The sequence below is a fragment of the Girardinichthys multiradiatus genome, chromosome 13, assembly GCF_021462225.1.
Source record: "Girardinichthys multiradiatus isolate DD_20200921_A chromosome 13, DD_fGirMul_XY1, whole genome shotgun sequence".
NCBI classification, from domain to species: Eukaryota; Metazoa; Chordata; class Actinopteri; order Cyprinodontiformes; family Goodeidae; genus Girardinichthys; species Girardinichthys multiradiatus.
The window spans coordinates 31,630,940-31,649,722 of record NC_061806.1 but is presented as its reverse complement, the minus strand read 5'-3'; the positions used below and the strand labels follow the sequence as shown (position 1 = coordinate 31,649,722).

The window sequence follows — 18,783 nt, the reverse complement described above, 5'->3', positions numbered from 1 at the left end:
TGGAGATGGTTGTGGACTTCAGGCAGAACCCAGCAGAACCTGCCCCCATCACCCTCTGTGACTCCACAATTGACACTGTGGAATCTTTCCGCTTCCTGGGAACCAGCATCTCCCAGGATCTCAAGTGGGAGCCAAACATCAGCTCCCTCATCAAGAAAGCCCAGCAGAGGATGTTCTTCCTGCGGCAGCTGTAGAAATTCAACCTGCCAAAGACTATGATGGTGCACTTCTACATAGCCATCATTGAGTCCATCCTCACCTCTTCCATCACCATCTGGTACGCCGCTGCTACAGCCGAGGATAAGGGCAGGCTGCAGCGTGTCATTCGGTATGCTGAGAAGGTGATTGGCTGCAGTCTACTGTCGCTCCAGGAAATGTACACCTCCGGGACCCTGAAGCGGGCAGGGAAGATTCTGGCTGATCCCTCCCACCCCGGTCACAGACTCTTTGAGACTCTCCCCTCTGGCAGGAGGATGCGGTCCATCCGGACCAAAACCTCACGCCACAAGAACAGTTTTTTCCCATCTGCCACCAGCCTGGTTAACAAAGCCCGGAAACCACCTTGACATCCCCCCCCCCCCTTTTTTTTTGCTGACAGGACACTTGTAACTTGTAACTCTATGCGTTACATTAACGCTCAGCTTGGACTCCTGCTTTACTTGCACTGCCATAATTGCACAATGATCACCTGCACTGTTGTACTGCTCTCGCACCCAATACTGCTCTATATTTACTCTCACTCACTTAAAACTGTGCACATATATTTATATTATATTGTAGATATGTTTATACTGTTTAATTTGTACTGTATTGCACCGACTACGCCAAAACAAATTCCTTGTATGTCCAAACACGTACTTGGCAATAAAGCTTTTCTGATTCTGATTCTGATTAAGCAGGATGTAGGTCCATTGATGCATAACTGAACAATTTTTATGATAAAGGACAATCCAAATAGAATGTACAATTAGGCATTAGACCTTGAGTTCTTGCAATTTTTTCTATTGCAATAGCACCTGAAGAAAATTTATTATTTTCAATGTATTTAATGGACAAGTATATTTTACAGCTAGAGAAATTCTGAAAGTACAAATCACATTTTTATTGGCCTTAATTTTGCTTTTTAAAGCAAATAAGTTATTTTAGAAAACAATTCCTGACAAAAAAAAGAGCCTTTTGATCAATACCTCTCTAAAATAGAACTGCTTTACCAGATATATAGTACAGACCAAAGGTTTGGACACACCTTCTCATTCAAAGAGTTTTCTTTATTTTCATGACTATGAATATTGTAGCTTCACACTGAAGGCATCAAAACTATGAATTAACACATGTGGAATTATATACTGAACAAAAAAGTGTAAAACAACTGAAAATATGTCTTATATTCTAGGTTCTTCAAAGTAGCCACCTTTTGCTTTGATTACTGCTACACACACTCTTGGCATTCTGTTGATGAGCTTCAAGAGGTAGTCACCTAAAATGGTTTCCAACAGTCTTGAAGGAGTTCCCAGAGATGCTTAGCACTTGTTGGCCCTTTTGCCTTCACTCTGCGGTCCAGCTTACCCCAAACCATCTCGATTGGGTTCAGGTGACTGTGGAGGCCAGGTCATCTGTCGCAGCACCCCATCAGTCTCCTTCTTGGTCAAAAAGCCCTTACACAGCCTGGAGGTGTGTTTGGGGTCATTGTCCTGTTGAAAAGTAAATGATAGTCGAACTAAACGCAAACCGGATGGAATAGCATGCCGCTGCAAGATTCTGTGGTAGCCATGCTGGTTCAGTATGCCTTCAATTTTGATTAAATCCCCAACATTGTCACTAGCAAAGTACCCCCACACCATCACACCTCCTCTTCCATGCTTCACACTGTGAACCAGGCATGTAGAGTCCATCCGTTCACCTCTTCTGCGCCGCACAAAGACACGGTGGTTGGAACCAAGGATCTCAAACTTCGACTCATCAGACCAGAGCACAGATTTCCACTGGTCTAATGTCCATTCCTTGTGTTCTTTAGCCCAAACAAGTCTCTTCTGATTGTTGCCTGTCCTCAGCAGTGGTTTCCTAGCAGCTATTTTACCATGAAGGCCTGATTCACACAGTCTCCTCTTAACAGTTGCTCTAGAGATGTGTCTGCTGCTAGAACTCTGTGTGGCATTGACCTGTTCTCTAATCTGAGCTGCTGTTAACCTGCGATTTCTGAGGCTGATGACTCGGATGAACTTATCGTCCGCAGCAGAGGTGACTTTTGGTCTTCCTTTCCTGGGGCGGTCCTCATGTGAGCCAGTTTCTTTGTAGCGCTTGATGGTTTTTGCGACTGCACTTGTGGACACTTTCAAAGTTTTCCCAATTGTTTGGACTGACTGAGCTTCATTTCTTAAAGTAATGATGGCCACTCGTTTTTCTTTACTTAGCTGCTTTTTTCTTGCCATAATACAAATTCTAACAGTCTATTCAGTAGGACTATCAGCTGTGTACTGTATCCACCTCCTGCACAACACAACTGATGGTCCCAACCCCATAAATAAGGCTTGAAATCCCACTTATTAAACTTGACAGGGCACACCTGTGAAGTGACAATCATTTCAGGTGACTACCTCTTGAAGCTCATCAACAGAATGCCAAGAGTGCATGTAGTAGTAATCAAGGCAAAATGTGGCTACTTTGAAGAACCTAGAATATAAGACATATTTTCAATTGTTTCACACTTTTTTGTTCAGTATATAATTCCACATGTGTTAATTCATAGTTTTGATGCCTTCAGTGTGAAGCTACAATATCCATAATCATGAAAATAAAGACAAGTCTTTGAATGAGAAGGTGTGTCAAACCTTTGGTCTGTACTGTATGTCACAATCCTGAGGTGTTTGGGATTTCTTTTGTGTATGTATTTCGACAATTACTTTAATATATTTTGTTCTAACGGTCTTCTTTCTCTGTTTTCTTTTTTGTTAGGTGTTTTCCTTATGATTTTCTTCTCTTTTTGTGTGTTTTAGGATTTTTTTATACATGTAGATATACATGTATATATACAAATATATACAGTTACATGTTTATACATGTATTTTCTCTTAGATTTCTTTGTGTTTCTGATCTGCTCTGGCTAATTACTCTCCTTTCTTCAGCTCTTCTGCATTCCTTCTGTCACAGCTACTCCAAATCTTCTCTGATTACCCTTCTGGTTTACTAGTCATTTCTCCACCCCTACCTCGTATTTAAGCTCTCTGAGCTTTCTGGTTCACATTGTTCTCCACTGGATCTTCTATTAAGTGCCCTTATTCCTTGCTGTTCAGCTCAATCTTGCCAGTAAGTTTTTATTTATTTATTATTATATATGTTTTTGTTATTAAATTTTCACAAACCATGCTGCTTCCCTGGTCTTGTTTGTGTTTTGGTTCAGCTTCAACCTCACAAGTCATGACAAAACAGGCTTCTATTAAATAACAGGTTTGTTTTAGAAATGATAATTAGATGCAGCTTCAACACGTTATTTTGGGTCTAAGCTAAATAAATAACAGATTGCATATCATTATTTTGACTTCCCTTCCAACCACATATGTGGCATTAGCTGCAAGTGGCTTTTTGGAGAAATAAACTTGATATTGTGCAAAAACTAACTGTAAATGGAGATGCACAGTTTGAGTAGCATAACAGATAGCATCCTAAGAGTAAGATTGGATAGCTACATCATTATAGCGCAGTTTAACCCTCTCAAGCAAAAGAACGTTTATGTGAAATAAAGTGAGACTTTTAGCTTTGACTGATGAAGACCACAAGCCAAAATATGTTTGTCTGTATGTGACTTTAAATAGACGTGGTCACTGGAGTCTTAAGTTTACCAAAATCTTTGATTTTTACTAACTTAATTTTAATTAAAATATGTGAGACGTGGTATTTCCCTACTATGTCAAATTATGGGTGGACTTTGTTTCCCAAGCCAAGCATGATTTTAAATCCCTGGGTAGGGTTCCATTCCATTTCTTTGTAGGTCTTCAAGCCACTGCCTCTCAAACAAAAGTTCTCCTTACTTTTTCTTCCTCACTTCAGAAATGCCCATATAAATCTTTGACTCGTGAACAGGTTAGTGTTCTGTAGTAACATCATCAGTCATTATTAACTTTTGGCATTCTCAACCTTTCTCAACTTTGTAAAGTATGACTATTGTGAACCACAGAGAAATGTTTTAAAATCAATATTATATGCCCTTTAAAGGTTAACAACTGAGTTGGTTGTATCAGTAGTTGTTTTTTGGGATTTGGTTATTGCCAGACTATTCATCGTTCTTGAATTGATGAGGGCAGTACAAATTGTAATGTGGGCTCCCAGGATGTAAGAGTACTTGAACACTATGCGGTGAGAACCGGGAAGCAAAGAGGTGAAGTGAATGTCAGTTTTGTACAAGTATCATGAGGTATCATGGAGTTTAACTGCAGGATTTGTACTTTTCAAGAAGGAACTGAGTAACATAAGCTGTAGGTTTGTTGTATATAAGTTATTGTTCTTGGGAAATTTACTCAAATCTAACTCCTTTTGTCATCACTCAGTGTTTTAAGAATTTATATATACGATATTTGCACAAACATAATTGTTATATTTTGTCGAAATGAGGTGAAATCTTAAATGCTCACAGTTAAATTAATAAAAAAGTATAATGAGTATATCTTAACATTTTGGGACTGAAAGACGGAACAGGCCCGTATGGAGTCATACATAAACCACCTTATAGTTTACAGAAGTAGAACTATAATTGGAATTAATGAAATTATATATGATGATTTTCTATAGAACTAAATGTAATGAGTGATCTTTGACTATCGAGTAAAAACATATATACATTGTAATATGATTGAATTATTGTGAACTGGTGATTAAAAGGAATTAAGGTTTAGAAAATATTACTAGATCATGTTAATGAGTTGTGATGTATGACTAAAAAGAATGAAGTGATGGTTTTAAACTGTAACTGAATTAAAAGCAAAAAGCTGAAAATGGACAGTGTGATACTGTGTAAAGTTTAAGGTTGAGCAGATAAGGGAGAGAGCTGTATGCCGACAAGGAGTGACGGGAGCCAGCTGCGTGCTGATGGCAGGTATTTTGAAGGTCAACAAACAGAACAAAAAAGTCACTGTGACCGCTAGACTAAGTAGTAAGCAATAACATATTGGGTAATAACGGAGGAGCTTCACAACAAGGGTTGGCCAACGAGGCTATCTGGACTATAAAAGCGGTGCCAAAAAAGCAACTGTCATTGTTTCCTCACAGAAGACTAACAAGCAAGATTGGACGGATAAATACACTACAGATGAATCGGTGGACCAGAGACACAGCCCAGATAATGTGTATTGAAAAGGGGATCAACCTGTGTACCCTGAAAGGACTGTGGCTCCAATTTGAGTATCTGACTCCAGCTGTTGCATTTTACCCAGAAAACTGAGAGAACCTGGTCGGTAGACAATTGACTGCTCCAAGTTTTAGGCTTCAAGAAGTCCTGAACCAATCCCTTTTATGCCTTAAGGGTTCTTCAACTCTTCAGCCTCTGGAAGTCCCTGGCCAAAGAAACATGTCATCAGTCTTTCTGTCTATACCTGACCTAAGACTTCAGCGACAGACCATCAAAACTTGGAGCATTAGTGCCTGTCTGCTCAGAGGAAGAAAACTGAAGATTTAAGTTGCCTTCCACCTAAGAAATCCACTCGGTGCTTCCCAAAGAATTTATCTTCATCGGATGCATGGATGACCCTCCATCTTCAAAGCCTCCTCTTCAAGCTCACCAGTTTAAGCATCAGGGAAAGATAGGTTAAAATGATTTATTCGTTTCTGTTATTCAATGATTATGTATTGCTGGATTTAATGCTGTTACTAACCCCTGCAAAAGTGTTACTAATTAAAGAAATCATAAATAGTTCTAGATAAATTGTGGACAGTCATTTATTTGAGTCACCTTATTTTTGTTTTTTTATTGGTGGAAAAAACCCTTATTGCCTGGTTCCAAATGATTTTAGGAGGTTTTTATAGGTTGTCTTAAGCCAAACTTGCCCTTGGTGCTCATGACGAGTCACTAAAATTAACCTAACCCATATACCAAGTGCAAGTTGTAAAATTAGGGAATGAGCAGCCATTAACAGAAGTGACTGTTGAGAGTTGGATGACTGCTGTGGGTCCAAACCACCAGTTGAAAAAGGTTGAGACCTTTAGATGTACAGTGCCTTGCGAAAGTATTCGGCCCCCTTGAACTTTTCAACCTCTTGGCACATTTCAGGCTTCAAATATAAAGATATAAAATTCTAATTTTTTGTGAAGAATCAACAACAAGTGGGACACAATCGTGAAGTGGAATTAAATTTATTGGATGTGTCAAACCTTTTTAACAAATAAAAAACTGAAAAGTGGAGCGTGCAATATTATTCAGCCCCCTTGCGTTAATACTTCGTCTCTATCAGTTTTGCACATCGAGAGACTGAAATTCTTGCCCATTCTTCCTTGCAAAACAGCTCGAGCTCAGTGAGGTTGGATGGAGAGCGTTCGTGAACAGCAGTCTTCAGCTCTTTCCACAGATTCTCAAGTGGATTCAGGTCTGGACTTTGACTTGGCCATTCCAGCACCTGGATAAGTTTATTTGTGAACCATTCCATTGTAGATTTGGCTTTATGTTTTGGATCATTGTCTTGTTGGAAGATAAATCTCTGTCCCAGTCCCAGGTCTCTTGCTGACTCCAACAGGTTTTCTTCCAGAATGGTTCTGTATTTGGCCCCATCCATCTTCCCATCAATATTGACCATCTTCCCTGTCCCTGCTGACAAAAAGCAGGCCCAAACCATGATGCTGCCACCACCATATTTGACAGTGGGGATGGTGTGTTCAGGGTGATGAGCTGTGTTGCTTTACGCCAAACATATCGTTTTGCATTGTGACCAAACAGTTCGATTTTGCTTTCATCTGACCAGAGCACCTTCTTCCACATGTTTGGTGTGTCTCCCAGGTGGCTTGTGGCAAACTTTAAACGAGACTTTTTATGGATGTCTTTGAGAAATGGCTTTCTTCTTGCCACTCTTCCATAAAGGCCAGATTTGTGCAGTGTACGACTGATTGTTGTCCTATGGACAGACTCTCCCACCTCAGCTGTAGATCTCTGCAGTTCATCCAGAGTGATCATGGGCCTCTTGGCTGCATCTGGTCAGTCTTCTCCTTGTTTGAGATGAAAGTTTAGAGTGACGGCCGGGTCTTGGCAGATTTCCAGTGGTCTGATACTCCTTCCATTTCAATATGACTGCTTGCACAGTGCTCCTTGGGATGTTTAAAGCTTGGGAAATGTTTTTGTATCCAAATCCAGTTTTAAACTTCTCCACAACTGTATCTCGGACCTGCCTGGTGTGTTCCTTAGTCTTCATGATGCTCTCTGCGCTTTGAACAGAACCCTGAGATTATCACAGAGCAGGTGCATTAATACGGAGACTTGATTACACACAGGTGGATTCTATTTATCATCATCAGTCATTTGGGACAACATTGGATCATTCAGAGATCCTCACTGAACTTCAGGAGTGAGTTTGCTGCACTGAAAGTAAAGGGGCCAAATAATATTGCACGCCCCTCTTTTCAGTTTATTTGTTAAAAACGTTTGACACCCCCAATAAATTTAATGCCACTTCACGATTGTGTCCCACTTGTTGTTGATTCTTCACAAAAAATTTGAATTTTATATATTTATGTTTGAAGCATGAAATGTGGCAAGAGGTTGAAAAGTTCAAGGGGGCCGAATACTTTCGCAAGGCACTGTAGGATGTTAGAGGTTAAGTGTTTAATTTTCCGACACCAGCTTAAACAGATCTTCGAGTAAACCTGCTTAGTGAGACCTTTCGGGTTTAGGGATGTCCGGACCTGCTGGATGCAGAGCTGGACTGAGCAGTCCTTTCAGAAAAGGGAAGTATGAGGAAGGTGTTAGCTTACTGGACAACAAAAACTTATAATTAAATGGAAAGTCACAAGATTCTAAACAGCAGCTTACCAAGAAAAGCAGAAGGGGACACAGTGCCGTTGCTGCGAGAAACCATGACACTGATGCCGGTCTCCACAAAAGGAACGGAGAATTCTACGACCTCTGACCTCTCCTCATTGATGGTGAGGGAGCCTATGGCCATGTCAGCCCTGTTGGATACCACCTAGAAAACACAACACCTGAAATTAAATTTACAAGACTTTGAAAGAAATTGTTAAAGTGAAATTGATAATGGGCTGCACGGTGATGCAGTTGGTAGCACTGCTGCGTTGCAGCAAGAAGGTCCTGGGTTCAATTCCCGTTCAGGGGTCTTTCTGCATTGAGTTTGCATGTTCTCCCCGTGCATGCATGGGTTCTCACCGGGTACTCTGGCTTCCTCCCACAGTCCAAAGACATGCTTGTTAGGTTGATTGGTCTCTCTAAATTGCCCTTAGGTGTATGAATGAGTGTGTGCTTGGTTGTTTGTGTGTTGCCCTGCGATGGACTGGCGACCTGTCCAGGGTGTACCCCGCCTCTCGCCCATAGACTGCTGGAGATAGGCACCAGCTTCCCCGCGACCCACTATGGAATAAGCGGTAGAAAATGAATGACTGAAATTGATAATTCAAAACATTTTCACTCACAGATGTAGCTGTAGTATTTAATGACTAGAACAGGATGTCACAATGAAAGTACTATTTTAATGTGAGAAATACTTCCAATATTTTATTAGAATTACTGTCTTGAGGATTAACTTTTTTATGATTAAATAAGGTTAATTTGTATCACTTTGATTATCAGATCTGAATGCAGAAATATTTAAAATTGGCAAACTCATTAATCTTCAACATACAATTTGTTGGTTTATGTTTTTCTCACAATAATACAATATAGTCTGTTGATAAGCTAAGGATCTGAATTTCTCTTTTTTCTTTCTCATCTGTTTCAACATAAATCAATGCTGTGTTCATCTTCAAAGCTCCTCTGGCAGCAACAATTGTGGCCCAGGTGGTCAGCAGGTGAAGAAATGAGGGAATTCGCAGCTCTGTCATGTTTCACCTGGTAGGGAACAGGGGTTGCATGATGGCAACTGAGGGACTATGAAGGTTAGAGAAGCTGGATGCTGACCAGGAGTTCATTATTCTGCTGTGGCTTGACACAAAGAATCTGTGAAACAATAAAGGCTTTGCAGTGTCTGAGCCAACACCACTGAGATGCCTTTAACCATACTCTTAGGTCGTAAAACTTTTCTTTGCTTTCTACTGATGTCTACAGGGGTAAATTAACTGACACTTTCTGTTTCTGCACTTTCTTGAACACTTACACGTTTACTTTACAGTTTTATTATGGTAAGTTTATATTTCTACCTCTACTGCAAGATCATTATAAAACAACCATCCATACATTTTTACATTCATAGTCTTCCCATTCTCCAAGATCAGGTTGAAGGTCCGTCCAGGAGAGAAACCTGAACATCCCTCTCTCCGCTGACACACTATATCTCCATTGTTTTAAGTGATGGAAAGACATTTACAAGCCAGAAGGGATATTTAGCGCTTTGCGCTTTTGTTTTCAATTCTGTATATACTCCACAAAAAAAAAAAAAAACATTTGTTGTTTTACTTAAGGCAGCAATAAAATATAATTATTTTGGGTAAGGACATTTCTTACTTTACCTGAACTCGAGTGCAGAACTCCTAAGAGTCTGCAAGGGTCCCTCCAACTGCAGCATTTGTCAGTGTAGTGATCACATCCACTTCATATTTCTCAGACACCATACAAGAAGAATGTTCTGTCCACAATATGAGTAAATAAGAAGCTACAAGGGACTCCCAAGGACTGCATGAACAGGAATGTCATTTTGTTCTTGCAATTCTATGAAGGAGAACAAATCTGAAAGACGGAAACTAAATTGAGAACTTGACTTTTTGACTCACAATGAGAAAGCAGAACAAACCCCATCCTACTATCACTTCTGAATGAATCACCAAGATCCTTGAAAGAATGACCTTTGACCCAGAAGGAGGAACGCAGCACATATTGACTTGTTACAAAACATTCATAATTTGCAGGTTTACACCCAGAATAAATTAGATTTTTTGAAAATAAGAAAATATATAAAAATAACAAAGATCTATCTTAACAGCTCACAAAAATCATTGATATATTAGGGAAGCATTAGTGCAGAAAGTTGGGGCTGCAAGGACTGAAACTTCCCTTGTGATAAATTATATAGCAGCCTAACTTGACAGCTTTAGTTTTAAACAACAAAGAATCAAAGAACACTTTTAGACAAACAAACAAACACAAAAAAAAAACTAAGAGAGCTTAAACAATAAATGACTTTGCTCACATCTTCTCCATGAATACATGCATTTTTACATGTATTTCTGCATAACTGCAGAAGTGCACACAAAATACATGCCTAAAGAACATTTGCCTTTATGCCTGCAGTTAGATATGTGCCAGTCAATAATTTTTCAGCATAAAAAGACTGAAATAGACTTTCAGCATAAAAAGACTGAAATAACACTTATAGCACTAAAAACAGGTATGCAGCTTATTTCAGTATTTCTGCAAAGTTATTATTTTATATTGCTATTATATGATGATTATTATATGTGTAATATAATAATGATTAACTATGATTTTTGTATTAATGCACAGATATGTATTAAAATTGTGAGATAACAATGTGTTGACAATCGCCTTGTAATTTCAAGTTCAGTTATTTCAAACATTTAGTTTAAGTTGGTGTCACCTAAATGAATGTTTGAATGTCGAATTCAAATAGTTTTATTTGATGACCTAGGTAAATCTGAATGTCATTTTAAGTTGTATGCCCCTTTTTTTGCCCTTATACACAGTTTACTAACAACAGGTGAGAAAGGAGGTCAGCTATCCTACAGGCTTTACAACTAGAGAAACCCCAGAATTGTTTCTTGAAATTGTACAAAGACTCCTAAAATGTAGAAACATTGTTGTCCAATTATTAAAACTGATCCATAATAGCCCATGCCTATCACAGACCATTGTCTACTGAATCTGTAGTACTTTTTAACAATAACTGTTTGTCCAGTGGTCTCTATCCAACTTTGATCTACATTCCTGCAGTAACATTCAGCAATTTGATCATTAGCTTGGTTTCTTTCAGTTTTGAATGAATGTTAAATTCAGTGACAACGAGACTGTTGTGACTCAATATGCAGAAGAAACAACAGCCACCTCTAAAGTTTATGAAAAAAAAACAAATATATGGCTTGTGGGTGAATCATTGGGAGAAACCTAAAAGACAACGGCTACAAGAATTCCATGACATACAGGTTTACTAATTTTGATAAAATTTCAGTAGTTGCACCCCTGCTTGTCAGGATCAATTAAACCTTGTTATTTGTTCTGTTTTCTCCACAAGGTCATATTAGATATTTTAATACAGCTACCTGTGACACTTGTGTTGAGGAAGTGCTTCACTGCTGTAAAGACTTCATACTGGGAACAAAAACGATTCTACCAGGATGACTCAGCATGTAGGGCAAGAAAAAGTTAAGAATGCTGGAAATTACTGCCTGATTGGAAGGCACTTACAAAGGAAGGATAAGTGCAGGGCTCAGGGACATAATGAGAAATAGCAGAACTGTCTGTTCAAAAGGAAGCTTTCACTATCTGTGCAAAGACACTGAGATCTAGAGGTAAGTAGAAATAAAATGTAAAAGAACAGCTCTGTGTATATTCTTTAAAAAGTGTTGGTCATGTAGCAGGAAGTAGCCAAGGGTAGGATGTGATGAGTTTTCTCACACACTTAGCTGCCCCTGCTCACGCTCACATGTGTTTGTGTGACACTGTAATTAAGCAACTTAATGAGTTGCAGAGAAATGCTAGACGGGAGACAGCTGGAGACGAGGAGAGAGAGAAACAAACACTGAGAAATCATATGCATTTCTCATACCTCTCTGAGACAGAGACAAAATCACCATATGAACCATACCCTCTACTAATAAGTCTTCACCAAAAAACAGTTTTCTATTACTAGAAATATCTGTGCCAGCCTTTGCTTACAGTACTGTGCAAACGTTTTCATTCCACTCAAATTTCATCACACTTTGCTTCCAAGCAGCTAGACTTTCTGAAAGCAGGACTTTGGAAAGTTGTTTCAAACTTGACCATGAAAGCATATCACATAATGTTTGATTAAACATAGCAAAACAAAAGACAGAAAAGTGGATAAAAAAGTTTATAGTAAAAGTATTATCTAAACAAATACCTAATAGTATGAATGTCTTGTCTTTAAGAAGTAGATCCCAAATCAAAGACCTGGAATGTGATGAGATGGATGCATCGCCATTCATTTTTTTTATCATGTAGTATGTGCTAGGTTTTTAACTAATAGGTTTTGGGAATAGCTTTGTTGGAACTAAGATGCTAGTGCATGGCAGACTGGGTTATCTTTAAGATTTAATGTACTCATCAAAAGAGATAGGAGTAAGTTATGTCTTTGTTACAGGGTCAGTGGTGCCTAAAGATTATACTTATACTTTGCTCATTTGTACTTTATATGTTTTGTATGATTGAATGCTTTGTGGTTTAGACTTAAACTGACTTAAGCAAACAGGAAAGCTAACAAACAGTCTTCTGTAAATGGACTTCTAGGAACTGGACAACAAATTAGTAAAGATTCTACCAATGTTCAAAACAAGCTTATAAGAAGGTCTGAGAAATATTAGTGAAAAGAGCTTGAATGATTGTAAGAAGAGTGGTGTAAGAAATAAAATATAAAGAAATGGCCCTCCTGTGTGGCCATGGACATCTTTTATTAAGGCTGTTTAACATTAGCCAGTCCTTGTCTTTATTTAGCCCAAAAAAACATTTTAAAAATTAGCTTTTAGCCCATTCAAATTTAGCCTAAACAATTCCAGCTTGCAGAATTTGACCAACCTTAAATATCTTTAACCCATGTTTAGAATGACGTCTTTATATGGACATTTTTTTCCACTTTTAACTTTCAACCCACAATTTTACATTGTTTAGATAAAAGAGAATGTTGTCTTTTCTATGTTTATTCAATTAAGCTTGCTTGGAGTGGGGGGCCACTGTGGTTATTTGCACAGTACTTTAGTTTCACTGAATGTATTGCATATCAACATATCTTGGGTTTCCTTAGTTAGAATTGTTTTTATAGAGCAAATTATTTGGTCACGATTATGAATGTGTGGCCACTTCAAAATGTCTAACTGGCCAGCTGAGGCTTCTCGTTGTTTTTCCTATACAAGCATTTTTGTTTCCCTGATTAATCATATTTGCTAAACTAAGGTAAAATTATATCTGCTAACATCCATCCATCCATCCACTTTCTATTCATGCTTATCTTTGCCGGGTTGCATGGAACTATCTCAAGCAGTCATTGGGTGAGAGGTGGGATACACCCTGGACAGGTCACAGAGGATAGATTCACATTTAGTAATATATTTCTTTGCAAGTATCATAATAAGGGACGTTGGAAGAGCAGAGCATTTTAACTTTTTTGTATAAATATTCTTTCCTTTTTAAATTGTACCTTCTCTATGGTAAGCTGAATTCAGAAGACCTTCAAATTTATACTACTCACCAAAATAGACTGAGCGCCACACTCACTGCCAACCTTTAAACCCCCCACCCCTTTTTCTTTCTTAGAGGTTAGCCCCATTGTAGCTACCGTGCTTGTCCGACATCATGTGGTAGCAATCAGATTGAAATTTTATCACAAGAAGGGCATTTGGCATTTTAAAATAAGACTATGACTAAACGTTTCCAACAGTTGAGCTCACTGAGCTACTAACACAATCATAGCAGGCCAAAAATTGCAAAACAATATTGTTTTGCAATTTGTGTGTGTAAGGAGTGTGTATGTGTGTGTAAGGAGTGAATCTTAAAATTTGGAGTTAGATGCTTGTACCACACCATCATCACCTTTGCCATTGTGAAATGTCACGTCTTCTCCTTAAAGATATGCTCATTTTTGCCAAAACAAATAATGTGTTTCACAGAAATAATTGATTCGAATGAACTGAGCACTTATTGTTCATTGGGACCTAATTTAATCTTATATATTGCTGAAAGGCTACATTGGTGTCAGAGGTAATGATGATAAAACTTTGAAATATACAACAGACATTAAGCTTATACAACAAATAGTATCTGAAAAGTATCTAGACAGTTCTATACTCTTTCATACAATGAACAGAAATCATACAAGCATTGCAATGGCTATACTGTTTCTTTTTGTCTGTCCAAGTACCCAATCTTGAAGTATTTTTCTTTCAAAAATGTCTATATTTTCAAAGAATGAGTAAACTCACATCTTTGTGGAACAGTTGGTAAACTGCATTTTAGCCATGATTTTTTTTCCCCACTGATTTTATTTTGATTTCAACCAATTGTCAGGATGGGGTTTTGGGTCGGACCAAAGTGCAGGCAAGAGCTTGGCAGCCGCAGCTTAGAAATTCTTTAGTTTATTCTCAAAACGTCAAAAACGTAACAAAACACTGCAGGTATGAACCAGAGTCAAAATCCAAAAACTTACAAAACACTACAGGTACTCATGGCAAAACATAGCATAGGTTTCCAAGCAAAGCATAAACAAAACATAGTCAAGGTAGGGAACAGGGTTTTGACGAATACAAGGAACCAGCGACGAACATAGACACCAAACCAACTAATATACTGTGGGATAACAAAGGCAGGTAATCAAAGGAACAGGGAACAGGTGTGACAAGGAGGCAGAGAAATGAATACAAAGGCTGAGCATGGGAAAAGGACTAATAATAATAACCAGAAAACACAGACTAAGCAAAACTGTAAGCAAGATAATTAATCAGAGGAAGCATAAGGAAACTAGAATAACCATGAATTAATGTAAACGGAGAAACTAGAGGTAACATAGAAACAACAATAACCTAAGACCCAACAAAGAACCCATTAAGAAAACCTGATCAAAGTGAACAAACCTAACCACACGGACTGAATAGACTGGAAAGGAAACTAGTAAACAAGAAGAGTGCAAGGAACAAATTACCAAAACATAAAAAACACCAGGATACTAAGAGAGAGAATTAAACTAGAGAATGCAAGGAAGACAATGAACTATAATAATTACAATTACAATAATACTAATAAAAAACATACTAAGTAATAAGGAAACCACCATAAAGAAACCTAAGAGGGGAAACACTAAGAGGCAGTAGAGGGACTAGAAAACATGATGTAAAAACCAAGATTGAACAACTAAGCAAAGAAAAGCCACAAACAAAGTCCAAAAAATGTCAAACTCTGACACCAATATACCGATTTCCCTGCCTAAAGCATATCAATCCATCCATCCATCCATCCATCCATCCATCCATTGGCTCCAATGGCTGATGGGTGGCAGCATTCTCTGCCATTTTCATTACTGCTTCATGAAGTAAAATTTGTATCACAAAGGTGATGTTTCAACAAAAACCACCATCATAGAATTGATTATTATCAAGGTTATTTACATTTCAGTTATATAATTAATATCTATTTCAGTACATTTGTTCAGTACAGAACAGGACAACCACACTGACCCTGTTTTTATTTATCTTTTTTTGTGAAAATGCTGTGTTATTTTCCATTCTAAAAAACTGATTTAAACAAAATGTTAATTATTTAATTAAACCAATTATTAAACTAATTATTAATTTAATTTGGTTATTTGATAAAAAAAAAAAAACGTTAAACAACTACAGAGAATAATACATATTTTAGCTACAATTTTATTCTATAATCAGTTAAAGTTTTTTTTTTTACATTTTACAAGGTAATAAAGCTTATACTGTTTGATTTAACTTGTTGAAGTTCAGGTTTGACGTAAAGTGTCTGTGTTCAACTGTTACCATAAATTGTGCTTAATTATTGGACTTTGATGTTTTTGCAGTTTAAGTTAATGTTGATTTGTAATGAAGTACAACAAATAATTGGTTATGAACTGCATAACTTTGTTGACACCATGATTTAAATTGTGATTTAAACCAATTGGTTTATGCCTTTGCACATGGTGGTTGCTGTAATCGCAGGAGTAAGTTAGTGGTAGACATCCCTAATTTTTTTGTATGAAATGTGGCAATGCTTATAGACAATGTGCACCAGAAAATTGGAGAAAAAAAATAGTGACCAGCCTGATAAACTAGTAGTTTAAATTAACCAATGTTGATTATAAAATGCAATATTGAATTTTGAAATGATTCTTAGTTTACTAAAACTGTACTTTACTTTTTAGGAGTTGCGACTTTGACCTGGGAAAAAAACAACAACAACAAAAAGCAGAACTGCTGGATGAATGAAATATGTAAAATAGTAGTGTTTCAATAAATCTCTTATACTGCCAGGTGAAATTCAACAGAAGGGAATTCGCTTTTTCAGAGCATCTACTTTCATAAAAAACAGTCTAGTTAAAAGGGAAACCTTTTTTATTTAAATGATTGATTACATAAAATAGTGTAATGTCAAGATCAAATTTTACCAATATTAAAGACCTCACCTCTCCAACCATGCCATTCCATTCCCCATCAATGTTCTTTCCATGCCTGCCATTTGTCACCAGGTAAAGATCATAGGTGAAACCTACAATCTTTGCCAAGCGCTTTAGAACATCAATGCAGAACCCTTTGCAGCAGTGCTTCATGGGTACAGCCCCATCCAGCAACAAACTAAGAAACATAATGGAAGAAAGAACATATATTAGTAAAAACATGATACTTAAATAACAACAAGACTAAAAAAACTGTGGAAAATATCTAAAAAACACAAGAAAAGGCATATCTAACTATGTCAAGGGAAATAGCATAGGGGAGGAAAAGTAAGGCAGACTTTGTATAAATTATTAGCAGGGGACCGGCAGTGGATCAATACTGACAGTTTACAGATGCATTTGGAGAAGAGATGTTTTGACAACTTGGGCCACTTTTAAGAAAAATGAGCTCTATATTTAAAACAAAACATGTTTTTATGCTTGTAGGTCTTACTGAAATAACCTACATTTCTGAAAAAACTGATTGTTAGTCCTTAGGCAGCGAGCACCTCAGCATGATGTGCTAGCTACACAGAGAAATTCAAGTTCTTTTTGATGACTATCAGTCAAGTGGCTGCAATGGCCTCCATCAGCTCCCCATATCAAGAGTAAATTTGATGGCCTCTGAGACACTTTCCTATTGTAACCACTTGACTGTGTTACCAAGCAACACAGCCTGACCTCTGGAGGGAATTATTTCAATTAGAAGCTGCAATAAGTTTGTGGAAAACAATGGGTAATATCCCGAAGGTCATTTAGTTGTAAGAACATTTAAAAATAGGTCTGATCTTTGCAGAAACTGAATGAAATGCATACTGAGCAGCACCAACTTTAATCAACAAGGTACTATTTCTGATAACATATATTAAGCGTTAACCATTTACTTAGGAAGAAATATCTGTAATTTCATAGAGACAGTAAGCTACAGTGTGTGCCAATGAACCAATACATACATTTCCTGACGGCTTGGGTGTTTAGTACTTAAATGCATGGCTTTACAAGACAATTTCCATAACCATAAATGCAGAGAGCAAAAATCACATGCAAGGTAATGATAAAAGCTAAGGAAAAGCTAAGGAATTTGAGACTCAGACAATTTCTGATATATAGGACAGTGCTCCTTAGGATCCCAATCATGGCAGTTTTGAATTATTGCTAGTGGAGTCCCTGATAAAACTCAACCCTGACATGAACTGTATTAACATATGCAAAAAATAAAATAATCTACAAGAGGTTTAGGTTATATTGTATACTGCTTATGAAATATTATTTATGCAAGATTTATTTTTACATTTACATTTCATAAATTGTCTTTTTGAACTGCGGAATTTATACATTCTCACTGCACATACCCACATATTTCCACATTTTAGGTTGCTGTGTCCATTTCTTGCTGTACTAGTCTGTGTAAGGTTTCCTTGCTTATCATTTGCATTGATTTAAAAAGGCAATTAACCTCAGTTTACTTCATGGTTTTAAGCTTCCATTGCAGTTTTAATGAACAGCTTTAACAGACTATTGTTCCCATAAATGCATGTTTTGATCGGTTGCCATGTTTTATTGGATACATAAAAACTGCCTGCGGTGTCCAGTGCAATTAAAAAACAGTTGTATGTATATCAATGGATTTGAGTGGAAAGCTATTATATTAAACATTCTCTGCTGTGTACAGTGCATCTTAAGATAATGTGGATAGAGGCCATAAAATTTAGCTGCATCAGGAATTTCAGCTTGAGAATTTGTGCATTCAGGAAGGTGTTTAATTCGTTTTTGAAAACATTTCACTTTTTACGAAGCTGGTTGTTAGAGAACACATTAAGTCAGGGTTGGCACTGTATCCAAAATACTATATAATAGTCTATCCGAAAATGCCAGAAAGTGATTATACCTACTTTTTATTACAACTGTTTATAGCCGCAATAAATCAAATATCATGTACTGACATATCGCTCAAGCGTGCTTAAAAGTTCATATCTTAAATCCATCTACGCATTTTGTTTTACTACCTGGAATTAATAGGCAGGCGACAAGGTACAGAGTCCCGGATGCATGAGCTGGTTCCAGGGTCAGCAGGCTCAACAATGACAAAGGGCCTCTCCTCCAGGGTAACCACTCTGAGGTGTTGAGCATCATCCAGAGGTTTCAGGAAGGAGCCGTAACGAGACCAAGGATGGTAACGCAGGCGTAGGTGTCCATTCTCCCACCAGCCAACCTGAAACATAAAAACAAAAAATAATAGATCCTGAGT

At 37.6% G+C, this 18,783-nt stretch overlaps 1 protein-coding gene across 1 annotated transcript in view; it reads right to left on the bottom strand.

The window, feature by feature from the left end:
* The window catches only part of grin2da (glutamate receptor, ionotropic, N-methyl D-aspartate 2D, a), a 282,278-nt gene that overhangs the window by 43,066 nt on the left and 220,429 nt on the right, over positions 1-18,783 (bottom strand). Inside the window, exons 8-10 of the mRNA XM_047383963.1 lie at positions 18,542-18,747; positions 16,506-16,674; positions 8,003-8,156 (exon numbers count right to left, since the gene is read on the bottom strand). Of these exons, the coding sequence (XP_047239919.1) occupies positions 8,003-8,156; positions 16,506-16,674; positions 18,542-18,747 (529 nt within the window). The remainder of the gene's footprint in view (positions 1-8,002; positions 8,157-16,505; positions 16,675-18,541; positions 18,748-18,783) is intronic.